Source organism: Ovis aries, chromosome 6, assembly GCF_016772045.2.
Source record: "Ovis aries strain OAR_USU_Benz2616 breed Rambouillet chromosome 6, ARS-UI_Ramb_v3.0, whole genome shotgun sequence".
Classification (NCBI taxonomy): Eukaryota; Metazoa; Chordata; class Mammalia; order Artiodactyla; family Bovidae; genus Ovis; species Ovis aries.
Genome location: NC_056059.1, coordinates 6,166,868 through 6,187,500, shown reverse-complemented (window position 1 = coordinate 6,187,500; position 20,633 = coordinate 6,166,868). Strand labels below are relative to the sequence as shown.

General features: G+C 41.6%; 1 protein-coding gene across 5 annotated transcripts in view; it reads right to left on the bottom strand.

Moving 5' to 3' along the window:
- PDE5A (phosphodiesterase 5A) overlaps positions 1–19,311 on the bottom strand; it is a 149,040-nt gene extending 129,729 nt beyond the window's left edge. Inside the window, exon 1 of one of the 5 annotated variants that reach the window (XM_004009586.6) lies at positions 19,168–19,311. In XM_004009586.6, the coding sequence (XP_004009635.1) occupies positions 19,168–19,289 (122 nt within the window). In that variant the 5' untranslated portion in view covers positions 19,290–19,311. Of the gene's footprint in view, positions 1–17,307; positions 17,398–17,744; positions 17,900–18,611; positions 18,661–18,925; positions 19,135–19,167 lie in introns of those variants that run through there. The other 4 variants (XM_042251114.2, XM_012179413.4, XM_004009587.6 and 1 more) reach the window with 4 other exon arrangements.
- Between the last annotated feature and the right edge of the window lie 1,322 nt (positions 19,312–20,633).

Genomic DNA, 20,633 nt, shown 5'->3' with positions numbered 1-20,633 from the left:
TGATCGACATTTTAATCAAACCACCTACTTGACAACATCTAAACAGACACCTTAAAGTGGTGAAATCACAATTCCTAACGCCCACCCTTCGTCTTGCTCCAACCTCACTCCCCGTCCATTTTCTTCGTATCAATAAATAGCACTCAACTCAATAGTTACTCAACTGCACATCTAGGAATTACTCGGAATTTGTTTTCTTCAACTCTCACATCCAATCTAGCAACCAAGTCCTGTCCAGTTGACTTCCAAAACCCTATAGTCCAATCTGCTGATTCCTGTCTCCCGTACTAATTCCCTGGTTCCAGCCGCATCATCTCTCATCTTGGACTTTGGCCACAGCCCCTTATCTGGACTTTGAAATCATACCAGCCTCCTTCAACCCATTCTCCCCATGGCAGTTAGAGCAATCTTTGAAAAAGTAAGCCTTAACATCTTAACTATCTTACTGGGCTTCTCACTGAATTGAGAATACAACCCAAACTCTTCCAATCCCCGACCACAGTCCCTCCTGTCCACACAGGCCTCCCTGAAGCTCCTCAAGCACATCACACTTTGACTGTCCCCAGGCTGGAATACTCTCCTCACCTGCATCTGGCAGGTCAAAGCTCCCTCCTCATCTGCACAGACAGGTCTTCCCTGCTCACTCCACCTCTCAAGGGGCCCCAACACACTATGTTCCCCCCAATACGATCTGAATTCTTGCTGTTCTTCAGTCACCCAGTTGTGGGTGACCCCATGGACTACAGCACACCAGGCCTCCCTGTCCCCCACCATCTCCCAGAGCTTGCCCAAGTTCACGTCCATTGCATCTGTGATGCTGTCCAGCCATCTCATCCTCTGACGCCCTTGTCTCCTTCTGCCTTCGATCTTTCCCAGCATCAGGAACTTTCCCAATGAGTCGTCTGTTCGCATCAGGTAACCAAAATATGGGGAGCTTCAGCCTCAGCATCAGTCCTTCCAATGAATATTCAAGGTTGCTCTCCCTTAAGACTGACTGGTTTGATCTCCTTGCAGTCCAAGGGACTTTCAGGAGTCTTCTCCAGCATCATAGTTCGAAGGCATCAATTCTCTGGCATTCTGCCTTTCTTACAGTCCAGCTCTCACAACTGAACATGACCGACGGGGAAGAAGAGAGCCTTGATTTCACGGACCTTTGCTGGCAGAGTAATGTCTCTGCTTTCCAACACACTGCCTAGGTTCCTCACAGCTTCCCTGCCATCGTCTCCTGAATTCATGGCCGCAGTCACGGTCTGCAGTGATTTTGGAGCCCAGGAAGAGGATATCTGCCACTACTTCCAACTTTCCCCCTTCTATTTGCCATGCAGTGTTCTTGCCTGGAGAATCCCAGGGGCAGAGGAGCCTGGTGGGCTTCCGTCTACGGGGGTCGCACAGAGTCGGACGCGACTGACGCGACTTAGCAGCAGCAGCAATGGGGCCAGGTGCCATGATCTTAGTTTTTTGTTTGTTTGTTTTTTAATATTTAGTCTTAAGCCAGCTCCTTCACCCTCATCAAGAAGCTCTTTAGTTCCTCTTCGCTTTCTGCCATTACAGTAGGTAATGAATTCTTACTATCATCTATTTTTCTTGTTTATTAACCTGTTGGTTTACTGTCTGTTTCCTTCAAGGAGATGTCAATTTCATACTCATCTGTCTTGTTAACAACTGCATTCCTGTACTTAGAAAATGTCTATCACATATTAATACTATGTCCCTGATAAATACCTGAGTGAAGTGAATGAGTAAATAAATGAAGCCTCCTAAACTCACTGCATTAAAAAGGACAACAGTCTTTTGAAAACTTGAATGCTTAGAAAAGCAACATTATGTTTTAGCTATTAATGGCCACCACCCCTTGGATGTAAGCCTCATAACTGATCGTGGCTACTCTACCCTCACCTACCCCGTAGGGCCTGTTACACATCTTAAACAGAGCCAGAGCCCCCACAATCTTTGTTAGATATCTTGCATTATTATGTTTAATTTGTCTCACAGGTGTTGTATTTCTAGATACTTTCTTGGAGAAATGAACTCAGTATTAAATGACACAGGAAAAGTAGATCTGGTATATTCAGTCATTCAATCAACAAATTTTTATTAAGCACCAGTCATGGGAGGAAAGGTTTTCTTAAGACCACATTATTGATTATCTGAGTCCCTGTAGATATATACGCCTGTGGAGGAAACATAAGTTATCATAACATCGAAACAATTACTTATAAACCAGCCATAAATAATATTAAATCATCTCTTACACCTCTCTCCTTTCAGGCATCCCTTGACATTTTGTGGCGCAAGACCTCTGTGGCTATGTGAAGTGAGCCTTCTTCCCTGAGACGAGTATTGATCATCTCCTGTTCTTTAACACTTTAAGCTCTACAAATACAAATCACTTGCAGACTGAAATGTAAACTTACGTAAGATATAGAATTTCTAGAAGTAGAACAAAATGATGTTGGGGACTATTCTAATATTACATAAAGCCACTGATAATTAGAGGTTAAGCCCAATTAAAAACCAGCTAACAAAATCAACAAGGATCATTAGCATAACAAATACCTGAAAAGAGAATTCTGTTCAAATAAGTGCATTCTAGATTAAGAAAGGCTGCTGGAAAAACCAAAGATCTTTAAATGTTAATTTTAATAAACTGTATCTGGGGAAAAAAAAGCTCTATGATTTTGTTGCAAATGTCAAACAAGTAAAGTTATTTGCCGGAAACTGTCTATTTTAAATTAGCTTGGAGTTTCCATTATAATTTAAATTTTATTAGATCTAAAACAAATTTACTTTCATAACCTGTGGTTCCATTTTTCAAAGTAAAGTTCCAATCAAAACCTTTTCACTGATACTTCTTCATTTTAACTGGATTCACTTTACGTGTCCTTTGCTCTAGACCGTATTATTCTCATTAAGTTCCTTGTGCACGTCAGGCACTGTGCTGCCACCAGGGATACAGGAGTGAGCAGGCCCAGACCTCTCCTCCCAAACTGAGACTTATTAGGTGTCCAGAAGTTGCTTTATACACATACTGAATTTTGCTGTCATACGAAGTTATATGTCATTGTTTAGTTGCTAAAGTCATCTCAGACTCTTTGAGACCCCATGGACCACCAAGCTCTTCTGTCCATGGGATTTTTCAGGCAAGAGACTGAAGTGGGTTTTGCATATAAATGAATAAAGATGGAAAGATGAGCATGTCAAATATGAGGGTAAATATACCAGATGGGATTTAAGAAACCTGATTGATAGCTCCGACTGGGGCAAATCCCTTCTATGGCCTGAGACAGGATCTCTACTTTCCCTTCTTTCTCTTCCTTTTGAAAAGTATGTCTATCAGAGATACTGGAAGAAAAAAAGCACCATTTTATTTAAGCCTGGTGAGGCAGGTATTAACAATCCTACTTTCTAAATTAAGAAGCTAAATTAAATGGCTGAACCAAACACACTCTGCTATCTGATAGCAAAACTAGGAATCAAATCTAGGTTTCCTATTCCAAGTCTTACAACCTATAAGAATATAAAAGTTCCCAGAACATCAATGTTTGTCATGAATAAGACACTCCGTAACATCCAGATGCAGTAGAAAGAGTAAAAAATCAAATTTAAACATATACGGTATAGAAAGAACACACTCGCTTATAATAGCACATCCTCTAACTTAATTCTTTCCATCCAGACCACAAAAGGATGGTACACTAAACCACTGACGTAAAAACACTGTGTCAAGGGACTCAGAACAGAAACTCTGAAGGATAGCGTCCTTAAAAAAATCTGACTGAACCTCATGCCTGTTTCTCTGAAAACAGGTCAGGGTTTATAAACCTAAGATGATGCACCGAAAAGAATGCAGAGTGAATGTGTTCAAGATAAGAGTGATTCTCAGGGTTGCACTGCTCTTGTTGTTCACTCACCAAGTTCACGACTGACTCTTTGCAATACCGTGCACTGCAGCACACCAGGCTCCCCTGTCCTCCACTATCCCTGAGTTTGCTCAGATTCACATCCATTGAGTTGGTGATGCCATCTAATCATCTCAGCCTCTGCTGCCCCCTTCTCCTCCTGCCCTCAGTCTTTCCCAGCATCGGGGTCCTTTTCAATGAGTCAACTCTTCGCATCGGGTGGCCAAGGTACTGGAGCTTCAACTTCAGCAGCATCCTTTCCAGTGAATATTCAGGGTTGATTTCCTAACAGTTGATTAATTTGATCTTCCTGCAGTCCAGGAGAGTCTAAAAAGTCTTCTCCAGCACCGCAATTCAAAAGCATCAATTTTTCAGTGCTCAACCTTCTTTACCGTCCAACTCGCGCATCTGTACGTGACTACGGGAAAAACCATAGCTTTGATTATATGGACCTTTGTCTCTGCTTTTTAACATGCCATCCAGGTTCAAAGGAGCAACTGTCTTTTAATTTCATGGCTGCAGTCACTGTCCACTGTGCTTTCGCTAGACTTAGCAAATAAAAATACTGGATACCAATTAAAGCTGAGTTTCAGATAAACAATGAATACAGTTTTAACATAAACAGTATCTAAAATTCAAATTATACTTAATTTATTTCAAATGACCATACTAGTCATTTGATATTCTGTTTTTCCCAACTGAAATTGTTGGCAGATAGACATCAAAGGAAAGGTAGGTCTGTACAGCACATCAATTAGCTGTGCTATCACATAGCTAACTGTATCATTGAAAGAGCACAAAGGATCCTGTGTATTATGGTAACTGAACTTTCAAAAGCTCTTAGATTAATAATCTGTGGCATAAAATTCTTCCTTACATCAAGCCTTGTCATTTTACTGTCCAAATCATAATATATATTTAGTAGAGAAAAAACAAACTGCAATCTACTTATATAAGGGAGGCTGACACATTGCTAAAAATTCTTGGGAAGCACTGAGAGGCTATGTTTTTAGACATAAATCCCAAATTCCAACCTATACTTTAGCATTTGTTACCAATGGGATTTGTAACCAATAGCAAACTATTTTCTTCTTCTGAGTTTCAATTTCATCCCATATCCAGCCTGTTCTAACTTCTTCCTGAAATGCAAGGTGGTGACTATCTTCAGTTGAGTGTAAAGTCAAGAATACTAAACTGGCCATCAGGAGATAATTCTACTGAACAATCACTACTTCTCTGGAGTTCATTTTCTCCTGAATACAAGTTCTTCACTGTAAAAACGGGCAGCTCTCTGAATGGGTCAGGAAAATTCCCACAAATGCTAACATTATCAGCAGACCAATAGGTGGTGGTTATTATTAGGCCAGTCAACTCTGGTCATCTCCTTTTGCCCCTCGGCGTCTTCTCTTTCTTATTCTTTCACTTATCTCATGGGGCTGATATTCGAGTCAAATTAGAAAATGCACATGAAAGCATTTCAAAATCTCTTCCACATACTTGAGATGCTGCTATCTCCTAGACCCTTTCCAGTGGAGCTGCGGGGCTGGAGTAAGGGGCAATGGGTGTTTATTTCCTCATGACGTTCAACCAAGAGACTCAAACAAAGTAAGGGGGAAGAATGTCATGTTCCTGGTGGCACAGGCCCACAGGCTGAGCGGGTCTGATATGATTTTGAAACAGCCTGTCTTCACACACCCTGACCATCAAGGTCCTTTTCCAAAGAAGATACTGCAGATTGTTATTTATTATGGAATCCCACTAAGCTTCCCCCTAAAAAGAGGAGTTACATCATAACTCCACATAAATTACACCCTGGCTGTCTGAGCAAAAAGAACGAAATGGATGCAAATTCCACAAAGGTATTTTACCCTCTGCTGGAGGTTCTAATAACTTAGAAACCCTACTTTCATATAAGCAAGTCTTTAATTGCCCTGCAAACAAAAACAGAGCAACCATCTTGAAGTCTTTGAGCTGATTTAACTTTTACAAGGCTGTTAATGAAAGACAACAGGCCCTGGATGCTAGAAATAAAGCCACAGCCAAAGGAAATGCAATAAAAGTTAATGCCAAGAATTTATAATCAATGACAAGATCCTGATGTTTAACATCCCATCCAAACCATTCCTTCTCTCCTCACCAAAACCTGTTTTATTATCCTCTAGTCAGTTATTTCCTTCCATGTTTTATTACACAAAAAATGTCTTACCTCATAAATGAATTATACTGTATGCCTCTTTTAAAATGGGTAAACATCCAGTTTTGTTCTTAACCTTCTACAATATATCTTACAATAACTGGAGAAATCCTGCGTGCGAGCTAACTCACTGCAGTCATGTCCGACTCTTTCTGACCCCATGGACTGTAGCCTGCCAGGCTCCTCTGTCCATGGAATTCTCCAGGCAAGAATACCAGAGTGGGTTACCATTTCCTCCTCCAGGGCATCTTCCTGACCCAGGGATCGAACCTGTGTCTCCTGCATTGGCAGGCAGGTTCTTTACCACTAGCACCACCTGGGAAGTGAGATGCAGAAAATCTGGAGGGTACCAAGATCAATGCTGGGAGTTATTCCTCTTGGGTAACATAAATGTGAATACTATTTGTGATTTCAAACTTGTATCACAAGTTTGCACAGATGCTACTCATGGCTCACCAAGGGACCCTTTCCCACAAGGCAGGTAAACAGCAAGTAAAGAAGTAAAGAACCTCAGAAGAGCAAGTAAAGAATCCCCCCCCCCCCCCCCCGCCCAACTGATATTAATTAGATGGCAGGAAATGAAGCCAACTGGAAGCTGATAAAAACTTGCTATGAGTTATCATAAATGTGACTTGGATTTTAAATCTCAAATCTTTTAAAACAATGAATCCAACCAGAAGTTTACTACCTTAATATTCTACTTTACTGAAGACCCTAGCAGCTCAAGAGTCTTGCCCACGCAATGATGATGTAATATAAAAATCAGTGTCCGGAGGAATAATCTTTAGCATATTTTGACTTCATGAGGCTTCCTTAGAGCGTTAATAGCATGGTATCCTTCAAGACAATGTGTCAGTGTGGGTGGCTGCAGCTGCTAAGTCGCTTCAGTCGTGTCCGACTCTGCAACCCCATAGACGACAGCCCACCAGGCTCCCCCGTCCCTGGGATTCTCCAGGCAAGAATACTGGAGTGGGTTGCCATTTCCTTCTCCAATGCATGACGGTGAAGAGAGAAAGTGATGTCGCTCAGCTGTGTCTGACTGTTAGCGACCCCATGGACTGCAGCCCACCAGGCTCCTTCACCCATGGGATTTTCCAGGCAAGAGTACTAAAGTAGGGTGCCGTCGCCTTCTCTGCAGTGTGGGTGGAGCGCTCAACAGAACTGAGTTTATGCACTCAAAAGGCCAGGCAGCCAGGTTCCAGCAGTGCTGCAGGAAAAGGCTGAGCACTGGCATTTCCAGTGTCGGACATTTGGGGTCTTTAATAATATACAGAGGAATGGAATGAATACATTCACTTGTGAATGATTAAAACACAAAGAAAACAGAAGGAAATCTGTGGGGCAGAAAGTCTAGGTGAATTGTCTTTTTTTTTTTAATCATTGTAATAAAGAGTTTATCTCATCAAAATTACACACGTGGCAGAAATAAAGTGCTATTTCATACTACACATCCCATATGTTTCTATTTTTAAAGAAGATGAAAAATATCCTTAAAATAAGAGTCAAGGTAATGATTAATAATATGTTTTTACTGGATATTTAAATAGTTTTAATTTTTGTATTATCACCTACACTTCATTTCATACTTTTCAAAAATTTTATAAATTGGTTAGTAATATTCACTAAAAACCCCGGAGGAGGAAATGGCAACCTGCTTCAGTGTTTTTGCCTGGGAAATGCCACGTACAGGGGATTCTGGTGGGCTGAAGTCCATGGGGTCGCAGAGAGTCAGACACGACTGAGCACACAGGCACATTCATTTTAAAAGAAAAGGAAAGTCACTATATGATGGCACATACTCTGTTAAGGAGGAAAACTTTCCGCTTTTGCACTTTCTCATTTTCACTCAATATTACTGCCTATCACAGAAAGGAAAACTACAGTTTATAATTTATACTATAACTAATATAATTTTCCACTAATCTAATTAGATCACAGTTTTTCCAAATGCCTATAATCTAGAAATATTAAATGGGATATGCAAAACACTGCATAGTGAAATACAAGCTCTCACATAGCATTTCAAATATGATTAGCAAACGGATACACAAAGTAGCTCCATCCAATAATAACTTAACTTTCTACCAAAGTTGAACTGCTCACTCCAGTTACAAAATGAATCTTAAAAAGACAGGAATACCTTAAAATACATATTCAGTATTCCAGATGCTTTGAAAGGGAAAAATAATTAAAATACCTTGTCTAGGTTTTAAAGAAAATTTCTTGGCATCAAGAAAAGGAAACAATTTACAAAGCAGTGTAAAATTCTAATGCAAACATAATAATTCTCATGAGTTAAAAATATAGTTAGATGAAACCTACTTGTAGGGCAACCAGCTTAATGTGTTTTGTGCTCTTGCCTAAAATAATGTGCCAGAGGGTAAAAATTCTTTGAAAATATACTGCACTTAGGGTATCCGTAGTCTAATACTAAGAATATAATTGTTAACAGTCTAATACCTACATTTTAAGCCATTCTATTGTAAGATATCACCAGAGAGTTCTCACTTTTTACGCTCTAAAATCATATATGGTAACAAAACCCACTTGGGCAAGGTCTCTAGGCAGCTCATTTAGTGACGTGCTTGCACATTAAGAGGCACCAGGAGGAACCTCAGCTTCTTCCTGAGTTAAATTTCTCATTATATTAAATCTCTGAGTTTTTCCTTTGCTTCCATTAATACTGACACTGAATTTCAGTAGAGACTGAAGGGCCCCAGGTGGGACAAACTTAGGCTTCAACCAGAGTTGCTTCTAAGATAAGACCTCAGGTGCATTATTTATGCTGTCTATAAAATGGAGATAAGGGTATTAATCCTCATAGACGTCTTAAGAAAATTCAGAAAAATGACACCTATAAAGTGATCGCATAGAGTCTGGTACTAAGGGTTTAATATATTACAGTTACTGTTTTTAAGTTAATCAAACATTAACTGGAGTATATTTTCAAAGGCAATTAAATTTTTTATAAAAATAAAAAGAATTTATTCATGGATTTCTACAGAATAACTAGATGTTAGCCATTTATTTTCCAAACTCCTAGTTTAAAGTACTAATTTCTCTACAAAAACACTTCTGCAAAAACAAAAAAGGTGTTTTAATGTCTGTAGTTTCTCAAATTAGAATTGTGAAAACATGGACTCCTTAGACCAACAACTACTTATGTATGACATAATTTTCTAAATAATACATAAAGAATAAGAGCTGATCATTTAGCCGAGAAAAATCACTCTGAGAGCATAAATTGTTTTTCTATTACTACCCAGAACTTAATCGCTAAAAATAAGTTCCAGAATTTGGAGGATGATGTGGTTTCTAAATACCAAAGATATAATAAAACTGTTTAACAATTGTGATAAAATATACAACTAACTGCCTATGATAGAAGCCTTAACAATATTTCATAAAAACCATAATTTTAAACTGGGGAACGGTTTCAATACTTGATTAAAAACAATGCTTTAACATTTGCTACAGGAGATTTAGGGATTAAAGTCGGTTCGTTTTAGTTCCTACCCAAGGGGGCTTACTTGGGGGAATTCTGTAAGTAGGTTGATACTTGAGCCTCATGGATGTTACCCTTGTGTGGTATAACATTTGGGGAGATTTGCAGGGCGCCTCAAATAAAACAGAACAAAAAGCTGCAGGCCCTGAATGATCCATAAAACACAAGGCAGGAACACGTTTCTAAGCCCACTATTGAAACATCACCCCTTTCTCTTTCTTTCCAGTGCTTTTTCCATCTTCATGTGAATTAATTAATTAAAACTAGAATCAAAAAGAGTGTACTAATTTCCTGTCAAAGGATGGTTGACAACATATGGAAATGGGCTAAAATCATCTGTAGGAAAAACACACAAAAACTTACATAAAATATAACAGATATTTCTCCTGCTTCTGGATCCTGATTTTATAGTTTTAGTTGCCATGTTTGGACACTCTGACCTAGATCCACCACTCTTATTTGGAAAATACTTAAAGAAGTATTTTGAGAAGTTGAGAATCAACTTCTGCTGAGAATCAAGAATGCCTAGAGATGAAAGAGAATTTTAAACTCATTTATAAATCTCTCTGCCTTGATTTCTCACCACTCCCATCTCACATAAAGCCAAGGTCTATTAACCTGTGCCAGTTACCAAGTTGGGGACACAGATGGGAGGTCTGAACTCCCATTCCAATTCCCTTTCCAGTACCTTACACAGTCTTCAGAAGGTTCTGTTCAAACCTTTAATAAAAATTCACTTTAAAAATAAGGACACAAAGTCTATTAAATCCCTATTCTGTTGTTCTAATTTCCATGTATCAGAATAGGGGGATGACTCCCCAAACTTGCAATTATAATTAAACCACTGATGATTCCCAATGTAAAATAAATTGTAACCTACTGAAAATCACTCTAAAAAAAGATTTTAAAATATGTATTATTTCCTTTAAATTTCTTAAGAACACTAGAAGTAATGTTATTAACATTTTACAGAGAAAGCAAATAAAGTACCTAAAGGTCATACTCTTAAGAAAGATGTAGTTTGGGAGTTGAAGCTTAAATCTGTCCTAGCTGGGGCCTTTAACCATCGTAAACTGAAATAAATTTTAAAGGGCTCAGAACAGTGGTTCCCAACCAAGTACTGGTGCCAGACTTTGGGGGCATTTGGAAATGTGTGTCAAAACAGTCGGGGTGCTCCTGACATTTAGTGTCTGGGGCCCAGGGATGTTAAACATCCTGCAACATGCTGAGCAGCTTCTCACAACAAAATGTATCACTACCAAAGGCCAAACAGCATCCCCTTTAAGAAGCAATGGTTTATTGTAATGGAAAATAATTTGAAAAAAATATATCTATAAAATATACATACTAAACATATATACAAAACTGATACATATATAACTGAATCACTTTGCTGTAAACCTGAAACTCACACAATATTGTAAATCAACTATACTTCAATTAAAAAAGGAGAAAAAAGCAAGGGTTAATAAGAATAAAAGATTACCATACTATAACAGGGTATTAAATGAAACAGGGGAGATCTGAGACACCTCCAAGTGATTCCTACAATAACCTCTACTCTGAACACTGAGTAATTCCCTTGCTTCTGGCATGGGTTAGAAACAAATGCTGCCTAAAGTTATTTAACGTTCCCAAGTCTTCTCCAGCTATAAAAACATCTCAGAAGCTTACTGGGACCAAATATAAATAAAATGCATAACCACTTCATATGGTTTTACATTCAAATTTGACCAAGAATAGGAAGAGACATGTTTTGCAATTTTCCATGCATTCATAATCACATGTATGAAAAATGTTCCTTAAAGAAGTATCTATTTACATTTAAAAGAAAATCTAATAACCAAAATCTATGCTGTACATATGTAAGTCAATTTGTTCTGCAGCTTAGACGTGGAGAAAAGATTAGATTAGATTGGCATGTCTCAATCTGAGGTATGAGAAGACCTCAGAGTCTGCAGAAAGTATGTTTTGAAGACCTGTAGTAGGCTCAGATGGTAAAGAACCAGCCTGCAATGCAGGAGACCTGTGTTCATTCCCTGTGTTGGGAAGATCCCCAGGAGGAGGGCACAGCAATCTCTCCAGTACTCTTGCCTGGAGAATCCCATGGACAGAGAAGCCTGGAGGGCTACAGTCCACGGGGTCACATAGAGCTGGACACAACTGAGTGACTAACACGCGCACACACAGTTTTTCTACAGAAACGCTTCAATTCTGTGTTTTCACACTAATGACAACAACAACAACAAAGACCAAGATGTACACTTTAAATTACTGGGATGACCACCTTATAACCAACTACTATCCTGCAGTTGTAGGAGTCAAGTTTATATTTGTGTTTACAGTCACACTGCAGCCCAACGGTTCTGGGATAACGAGAAAATAAAAGAGGTCGATTTAACATGCAAATATGCTTTCAAGCCAAGTAAAACCAAAAGCTGGTGTACTGAGCTATAGGACTAAAAGTTTCATGACTGTTGAGAGAGACCCAGTGGGAAAAATGAATCATCAGAGGCAACTGTAGCAAAAGCAAGATGACCTCACCAGACCCTAGCATCATATTGCAATTAGGGCCACATTCACTCCACCAGGATGATTTAATGAGTGTTGTCAATTTGCATTTGGCTAGAGTTTTATCATTTTATTCATAATTAACTTATACATTTATTTTGGTATTGCAGTTGCACAAATGCTATAACTATGATTAAATTATACCTACTCTTAAGAATTCCACATTTAACTAACTTTAAAAGAAAGTCAATATTAGGTACGGCAGATAGCTCGAACTTCTGGGTGCACTCACATCACTTTCCTTTGGGAACTTTTCCTTCCCCACTGACACATCACATTATGGGTTACCTGCCCCAACGAAGTAAGGAGACAAACCTATTCTTCCAGAAATAAAGGTTGGTCCAGAGCAGGCAAATTATGCAAGTAAGGCCACAATAATTCTGAGAGGATTGACATGGATAAGAAGGTATTTCTCAAACATCAAAAGTTTAAGACCCACATAAACTTGCCAAGAAAAATGTTCCAACACATGAAGAAAGCCTGCTGGAAAATAAAACCAATACAGCATAGCATCAAAAGGATGGCTGGACAAATGGATGGATGGTGGGATGGATGAATGGTGAGATGGATAGAGGGAAGAAAGGGGGAAAGACAGATTGATTAGATATATATACAGGCAAAAAAAAAAAAGAATACTGACAAGATTATGTCATCACACTGAATTTCACATCCAAACCAATACCCAGGAATGTCACTTTTGTATGAGTTCAGTATGAATTTCTGTCATTTGTGACCGAAAGTTTTTTAATGGAGGTTTAAATAATGGAGGTTGATAAGAATGTCTTTCTTTAACAGGGGAAGGTTACTTAAATTTGAGAAACACTGGATTACATGATCTCTAGCTCTATAAAGTTCAAAGATCTTGTATGTGTTTTAAAAAAAAAAATCAGGATCTTTTCTTATAACCTCAGCACGCTTATTCAATGGAAAGTAGAAGTGATTACTTTTTTCATGATTATTACCAGCGATATTATATCAGATAGGAGACTTTTCTCTCTCAAGTTTAGATGTAATAAAATTATTCAGAAAAGACAGTTTTTGAAAAAGTTAATCTTACTTTATAATTCAGAATCAAGGAAACGGTTTCAAAGAACACAGAAGCTAACAATGGCACCTAAGACTTTAAAAAGCAAGTTCACCACAAACTACAAATGGGGCATATATATATACACATATACACACACACATCCATATATATATTGAGTTGGAATAGTTTGCTTTTTTCCATAACATGTTCCAGAAAAAAAACAAAGGAACTTCCTGTCCTACCCAATAAAAGGCTTTTAGAAGCTTTTAAGAATATTTATCAGAATGATTCTTATAAACTTAACACTCAGTTTGCTTTACCTGCCTGATATTTAGTTGGCAATACATATAAATTCCTGCCAGTTAGAGAAAATAAATAAAGCACTCACACCGTGGGAAAAAAAAAAGATTCAAAATAAAATGAGAATACCAAGTCAGTAAGATTACAGAGCTAAGTATCAAGTGAATGACTCATATGGAAAAGTTTCTTCCATTTTTATTCTTAGTGTAATTCACAGGTACTTTTTTTTTTAGCTGAACCTGATTTAACAGATACTTCCAAGGCCACATCAATCAGCCACATCAATTGGTCAACTAAATCTGTATCTGTCCAGCTAAACTAATCTCATAGGAAGTCCTGCACAGTCAGTAGCTACTCTGCATTCAAAATTCAGTCATTTTTCAATCCTTCACTATCAATCAACTCAATGATTTATTTAATTACTCTGCAGTCCTTACCAAAGGCTCTTATCCTAAGAAGAGCTTTTATCCTACACTTAGCCCTGAAAACAAAGAAAGAAAACAACTCAATACAACAGTTACAGGTATAACAAATAGTTTGAAAGATATTTAGGGGACAAACTAATAAACACCAAGCAGGTTTTTTCCCCCAGCCTTTTTAAACATGAAAGAACTTTCTCCCAACCGTTATTAAAATGTACTATGAAGTTCAAGCAGTTGTAAGTTAAATCATGTCTTCAAATCTAGAGGAAGCTACTCTTTGTAATCAGGTAAGGGTGAAGGTCCAAACTCTACCCAGACAACTTGAAAACACCTTCAAATATTTTTAAAGAAATGATATCAGAGACAAGACTCAAGTCATTTTTTCAGGTGGAACTATCTAAATAGGAAATTCTGTTGCACAACATAATCAAAACGCTAGAAGCTGCTCATCTTTAGGGCCTGAAGATGACTTCATGAAAATATTAGCAAGTTCTGTAGATCTTTAGATCACAAAGATAAGTCCCTCAGGACTTCCCTGGTGCCTCAGAGGGTAAAGCCTCTGTCTACAGTGCGACAGATGCGGGAGACCTGGGTTTGATCCCTGAGTCGGGAAGATCCCCTGGAGAAGGAAATGGCAATCCACCGCAGTACTCTTGCCTGGAAAATCCCATGGACAGAGGAGCCTGGTAGGCTACAGTCCACGGGGTCGCAAACAGTCGGACTGAGCGACTTCACTTTCACTTTAGATCACAAACCGAAGAAAAAGTTAATGAAATGTATTACAAGCCTAAGTATTATATTAATATTAAACGAATATATTTATTTTGAAATATTTATGACTAACTGCCACTACGCTGGGTTCTACCACAGTTTTAGGAATCATGCTCTTGTATTGCGTGGGGGCTTTAAAAACGGAACCAAATAGAAAAAACCTTGAGAACATTAGCGACCGAAGAGTGATGAGAAGCATCATTTCAGGGGCTCCTGAGGATTCTTCCAGATTCAATCACATCCAAATTCAACCCACATGGAGCTTTTAGGGCACTAAAAAGTGCCTTAGAGCTGGCTATAAGGACCCTGGTTATAAGCAATACAAGGATAAAAGGACATTATCACACCAGAATTACCATAATAAAAATATTAGAAATAATATCAAAGCCCGACTAAGTCAATACCCACAGGATTTTATTGTCTTCAATCTTAATGGCTACTTAACAAAATATGTTTAACAAAATGTTTGTCTGAAATTGTGAAAAGGTTATAGTCCTATATGATATAGAAATAATCATTTTAAAGAGTGCGTAGCAATATTTATTTCACACTCATCATCTGACTTTAAGAAAAATATCTTGCAAATAATAATTACAGCTTCAAGAGATGAAAAAAATATTAAAAACAAGCAAACAAAATAGAAAGAATCCTAAACAGTGAACCTGGAACACCAACTAATTCACCACAGCTTTGCAGTGTTAAATAAAAACTCTATCAGAGAAAACTGTATGGGAGTGTAAACCTTCTGTTTCTGGACTTTGATCCAAGAAGTCATAAAAAGTTGCCCTCATTTAATATCTCCTATTTCCAGTATATGCCAAATATTCTGCTTTTGTCTAGTACAAAACAAAGTAATAAAAAGTTAATCATATTACCTCCTCAGTACTAAATAACATAAGACACTGACCACAATCACAGAGCTGGTAAGTAACTATTGAAAGGTAAATTATTCTAATATGCTGTCAAGAATAACAACAGCTGTTAAAGTGGCAGAAAGGCTTCATCTGCAAAGGCAGGAGCATTTAAGCCCTTAATGAACATGGTATCTCAAACCTGTAGGACTGCAAAGCTTTCTACAACAGAAAGGGTGGGAATTTTCCACAGGTTTTAGTTTCTAGTCGCAAACTAATTTTTATGCCAATAGATTATGTTATGAATTGTTCAACTGACACTCTCAAATTCACTTAAACAGGTTTTGATTGCTAAAAACCATTTATTTGTGTGCTGCACACTCTGGCTTTTAAGGAGGTGTTTAGCTCTGTATTGAAAGATAATTATAGAAAACAATGTAATATAGCAGCAATAACTGCTTTCCAGGTCAATCAAAATTCACAGGTGTTTAAACGAGAGTTTAGGAGTGCTAGAATCTTCCTTCTATTCAATGACGACTATTGGGTGCAGACCATTCAGTCTGGGAAGAGAACAGAGAAGCATACATAAATGTCAAACAATTAAATCAAATAAGGAGGAAATAGTTCTACCAATAAGCCTGTCTACAGATGCAGATGGCCAATCTATGTAAATCCAAATTTATTTTAAATAAATAAACATGCAAACTGCCCCTACAGAACTATTCTATTTCACAAGTTTCCTGAATTACAACAGTATTCATTTTATACATACAAAATTTGAGAAGTGGGGAACACGAGCTTCTTGTTAAACACACACACACACACACAACTTAGCTGTAAAGTTAGTGTCTGCAGTGATTTTACCACAACCATGTGAATCACACGGTGTTTAGCAGGTTGGCATTTTTATGTCCAACCTCTCATCCTTAAAATTTTAAGTCTCCAGTTAATGCTATCAAATATAAGCCCAAACTGGAATATTGTTTCTAGAAAAAATTATGGCTACACACAAGACTTAGATTATATTCTTCACACTGACAACTTTCAGCACTTTATAATTCCTAAAACTGAGGGCCTGCACTATTCTTGAATATCTTCACTTTCGTTTTCCAACTTCTACTCAACATAAACTCTTCTCTCAAGATTATAAATACACACACACACATATCACAAAAAGTGTTCAGCCTACTCTCAATTGTAATATCAACTGTATATCAACTGTAATATAAAAACTCCAACTGAAGAAAAAGTCTTTCACAGTCTCAGATAATCTAAATTTTACACTGAGTAGTGTAATTTTGAGAATTGAGATTTTAATCCTATGCTACTTTGGAGGAAAAAAATGTGAAAAGAAAATTAATTTAATTTGTTAGGAAAAAAATATTACTCTTCAAGTTTTGGCAGATTCTCAAAGTGAAGTGTTCTTAGGTATGAGTTAAAAGCTACCGCCAAACACCCCCCAAGTTTGTGTCTTTAAAGGGAGAGGAGAGAAAACAAAGAAAAAGGATATTAACGCTGATTTTTAAATAAATAATTTCGTTCTTTCTTAATAATATGCCTAAGGAACATCTCTAAAGAACATCCCCCTACACACTTAAAAGATCAGCCCAGTTCTGCCCAGTCTCTTATGCGCTGTAATTCATTAAGGGTGGAAGTGTGCAAACGGTGAAAGGAATCCGGGGACAGACGGCTCGGAGGAGGCGACCTCTAGAAACTGTTGGCCTCCAGCAATGGATCATTCCAGGCCTAGACGGTCTTGGTGCTCACCTCAAACGCGCAGAAAAGTGCCCTTCGGAAAGAAATCCTTTCATTCAGGGTTTATCCTCTGGTCACTCCAGATTAAGTATTGTGATAGAAGACGAAAGCGACGGAGAAGAGGATTTTAAAAGGAAGGCGGAGTAATTAAACAGAAGAGATAAGGTTTGTCCCAAAACCTTAGCCTCTTTAAAAAACCCCCAAAGTCATCAAACCGATAGCAACCCTCAACGTTCGTTGGGAGAAACGGGAGTTAAAAAGACTCATCTAAGATTTCAAAAATATTACATCTGCAGGAATGTTAAGGAAGACAAAAATGTCAAAGAACGCATTTCCAATAAAGCATCTCCCCGCCAGTGTGAGCCGGGTGCCACCACCCAGCACAGCACCCGGCCCCACCGCGCCCCCGGGAAAAGTGGAAAAGACGGGGGCAGCGCTGAAGGAAGTACCTTGTTTTGTCTCCAAAAGGCAACATAGCAAACGTGGGAAGTTGGAGGTGCACACCAGGCGGCCTCGGCGGACCCTGGACTGCAGGCGGCGCCGGGGGCGACGACTCGCCCAGGTGAGGCGGGTCGCTCGAAGCCGGCTTCCCTACGGTCCCCGCCGTCGCGCCGCCGCCCGCCGCCGCCCGCTCGCCCCGCGCCGCGCCGCCCCCTGGCGGGGAGCGCCAGGCCGGACCGCGGCCGTGCGCCGGCGGGTGGGAGCCCGGCGGCCAGCCCCGGCCGGCTCCTCCACCATCACCGCCCCGCGCGCGCCTCCCTCCCGGCCGAGGCGGCCACCTCCGGCTGCCCGAAGGCCGCTGCCCCGGGGCGGCGACGGCGAAGTCCGGGCCCCTTCTCCAGAGGAGCGCGCCTGGGAGTCAGCCCGCGCCCGCGCGCAGCAGCCTCGCCCTCGCGGCGACTTCGCATCAACTCTCCGGCTTCCGGGCACCCGCCCGCCTCCCACTCTTCGTTCCACCCTCCGAGCCCCTCGGCTTCAGCCTCAATGCCTCTCCAATTCTCCCGCGGGCGTTTCCCACGCGCGCCTCGACTGTCCGCTGCGCAGCCTCCTCCCCAAGCACAGGCTCCCTCCTCCCCGCCCTCCGCAGCAGCCGCCCCGGCGCTTGGCTCCGGACCAGGAGACTGGCCTCCGGGGTCGCCTCGGGCCCGCGGGACCTGCCACCCCCGGGGTCAGCTCTCCGCCGTCCTTTGTGTGCGCGCCGCCAGGCCCTCCGCGGAGCGCCTTCCACGCCGCCGCCTTGCGCGCAAACGCGAAGGAAAGGAAGAGCGCGGGACAACCAGGGGACTGGAAGGGGGGCAAAAGACGACAGCACTCACTCTGGGACGGTTCCGGCATGGTGCTGCCTTCGGGCTGCTTCTCGGTCTCGCCCCTACCCCGGCTTCCCCGCCCCGCCAGGGCCGGGGCAAAGGGGGACGGGGGAGGAGCGGAGCCGCGGGGGCCGCGTTGGAAATGGTGCTTCCGGAGCTGCAGGGAAGGGGGTCAAACACTGTTTTGGTTTCGCTAAGGAGATTTAGGGGGCTAGAGAAAGGCCCGTGAGCGCAAATATAGGGAAATAATCTTGCTCCCAGGGAATGCTAGGGCTGCCGGCGTGTGGAGGGGGTGGGGGTGGGGGTGGGGGTTCGGCATATACGTTTTTGTATTTGAACTTTTGTGAGCAAGTTGGATCGGATCCGACGCTTGGGTTTTTCGACTGTACTCGCCTTAAAAGTCGAGGTCTCTACACCGTAGGATCATGGCCCTACTTCAAAGGCAGAGGGCCTGAGAGTGGAAATTGTTTAATGCTTAAAGAAGGGGGAAATTCAATAGAGGAGAGAGATAAACCCCAGGTCACGCTCCATGCCCCGCCGGGTCTTCCGTGGCTCCTCTTCTTACCTGGTGCCTTTCCTAACAAAGTAAGAGAAGGTAAAGTCCCAGTGATCGTCCAGCCACGCTTCGACCGAGTCCTGGTTCCACTGCTGTTGCGGCCGCGCGGAGCCGGGGCCGGCCCTCTCCATGATCAGCGCGGCAAGTCTCTGCGGTCAGCTGGTGCTGGTTTTCCACTCCAGCTGGGGTCCCTCCCTCGGAGGAGCAGAACGCGCCTCGAGACCCTCCCCCTTCGCCCTGCTTCAGTCGGGCCGGCTTTCGGCGGAGCTGCTCACTCGCCCGGCCAGCCTCCTGCCGCGCCCCGCCTCTCCAGGTCCTCACCGCTTCCAGGTGCGGCGGGCGGGGGGTGGGGGGTGGGGGTGCCGCAGCCCCGCGCCTTCCCCGGGGTCTGCCTGAGACTGGCTCTGGAAGTCTCGAGTCTCCAGATTCCGAGGCGGCCGGGGCGGCGACTGGCGAGCTCTCCGGAAGCCTAGTGGCCAGGACTAGAAAGGAGGCCAGGCGGCCGCTGGGGTGCGCTGCATGCCAGGCGGGCTCCGGCGGAGCGCGCAAAGGTAACGGGGGATGTGTTCGCTGAGCGTCCCACTCTAGGCAAGGGAAGGTCACGCTGCGAAGACCCAGCCCAAACCCAGAGAGCTGTAGCTGGGGAAATTTTCGCCCGAAAATGAGAGGTGCTGGTAGCCCGCGCTCTTTTCCCTGGACCTGGGAGAACAATGACTGTCCTGCCTCGCTTTCCGCCAGATCAGCGCGTGGGTCTAGGAGGAGCTGGGACCCACCTCCCACGAAGCCCTGACGGCGCAGCGGCTCAGGGCGCCCCAGCCAAGGACCACGTCTGGGGTGACGAGATCTGGGACATGAGTCACCAAAATAGATTTGACAGTCCTGGTGGGTAACTTCTAACAGAGCCATTCCTGTGATTAACTTTAATAATAATAACTGTAGTAAGTATAAATTAACTGCCTTCACAAGAAAGGCTTAATTTGCTTTAAGCCCCCTTTCCTAACTGGAAAAAGATAAAAGTAGATTGAGATACAATAATCACTATGGTTTGTGTATGAAATCACAAATCTCTATACAAGTAGGTTAACTTGATCGTACGGGCATTCCCCAGGTACCCTGCAGAACAGCCAGTTAGCCCAGTTTTTAATTAGTCATTTATACTGAACTGGAGTTAAAATACACAGACCACGAAAAATGTATCCGTTTAAAAGGGCTCAGCATTCCTACCCTGTTTTGTCGTATCCTTATCATGCTTTAATAGGGCTTCCCTTGTGGCTCAGCTGATAAAGAAACTGCCTGTAACTGCGGGAGACCTGGGTTCGATCCCTGGGTTGGGGCGATCCCCAGGAGAAGGGAAAGGCTACCCACTCCAGTATTCTGGCCTGGAGAATTCCCTTGACTGTATGCTGCTGCTGCTGCTAAGTCGCTTCAGTCGTGTCTGACTCTGTGCAACGCCATAGACGGCAGCCCACCAGGCT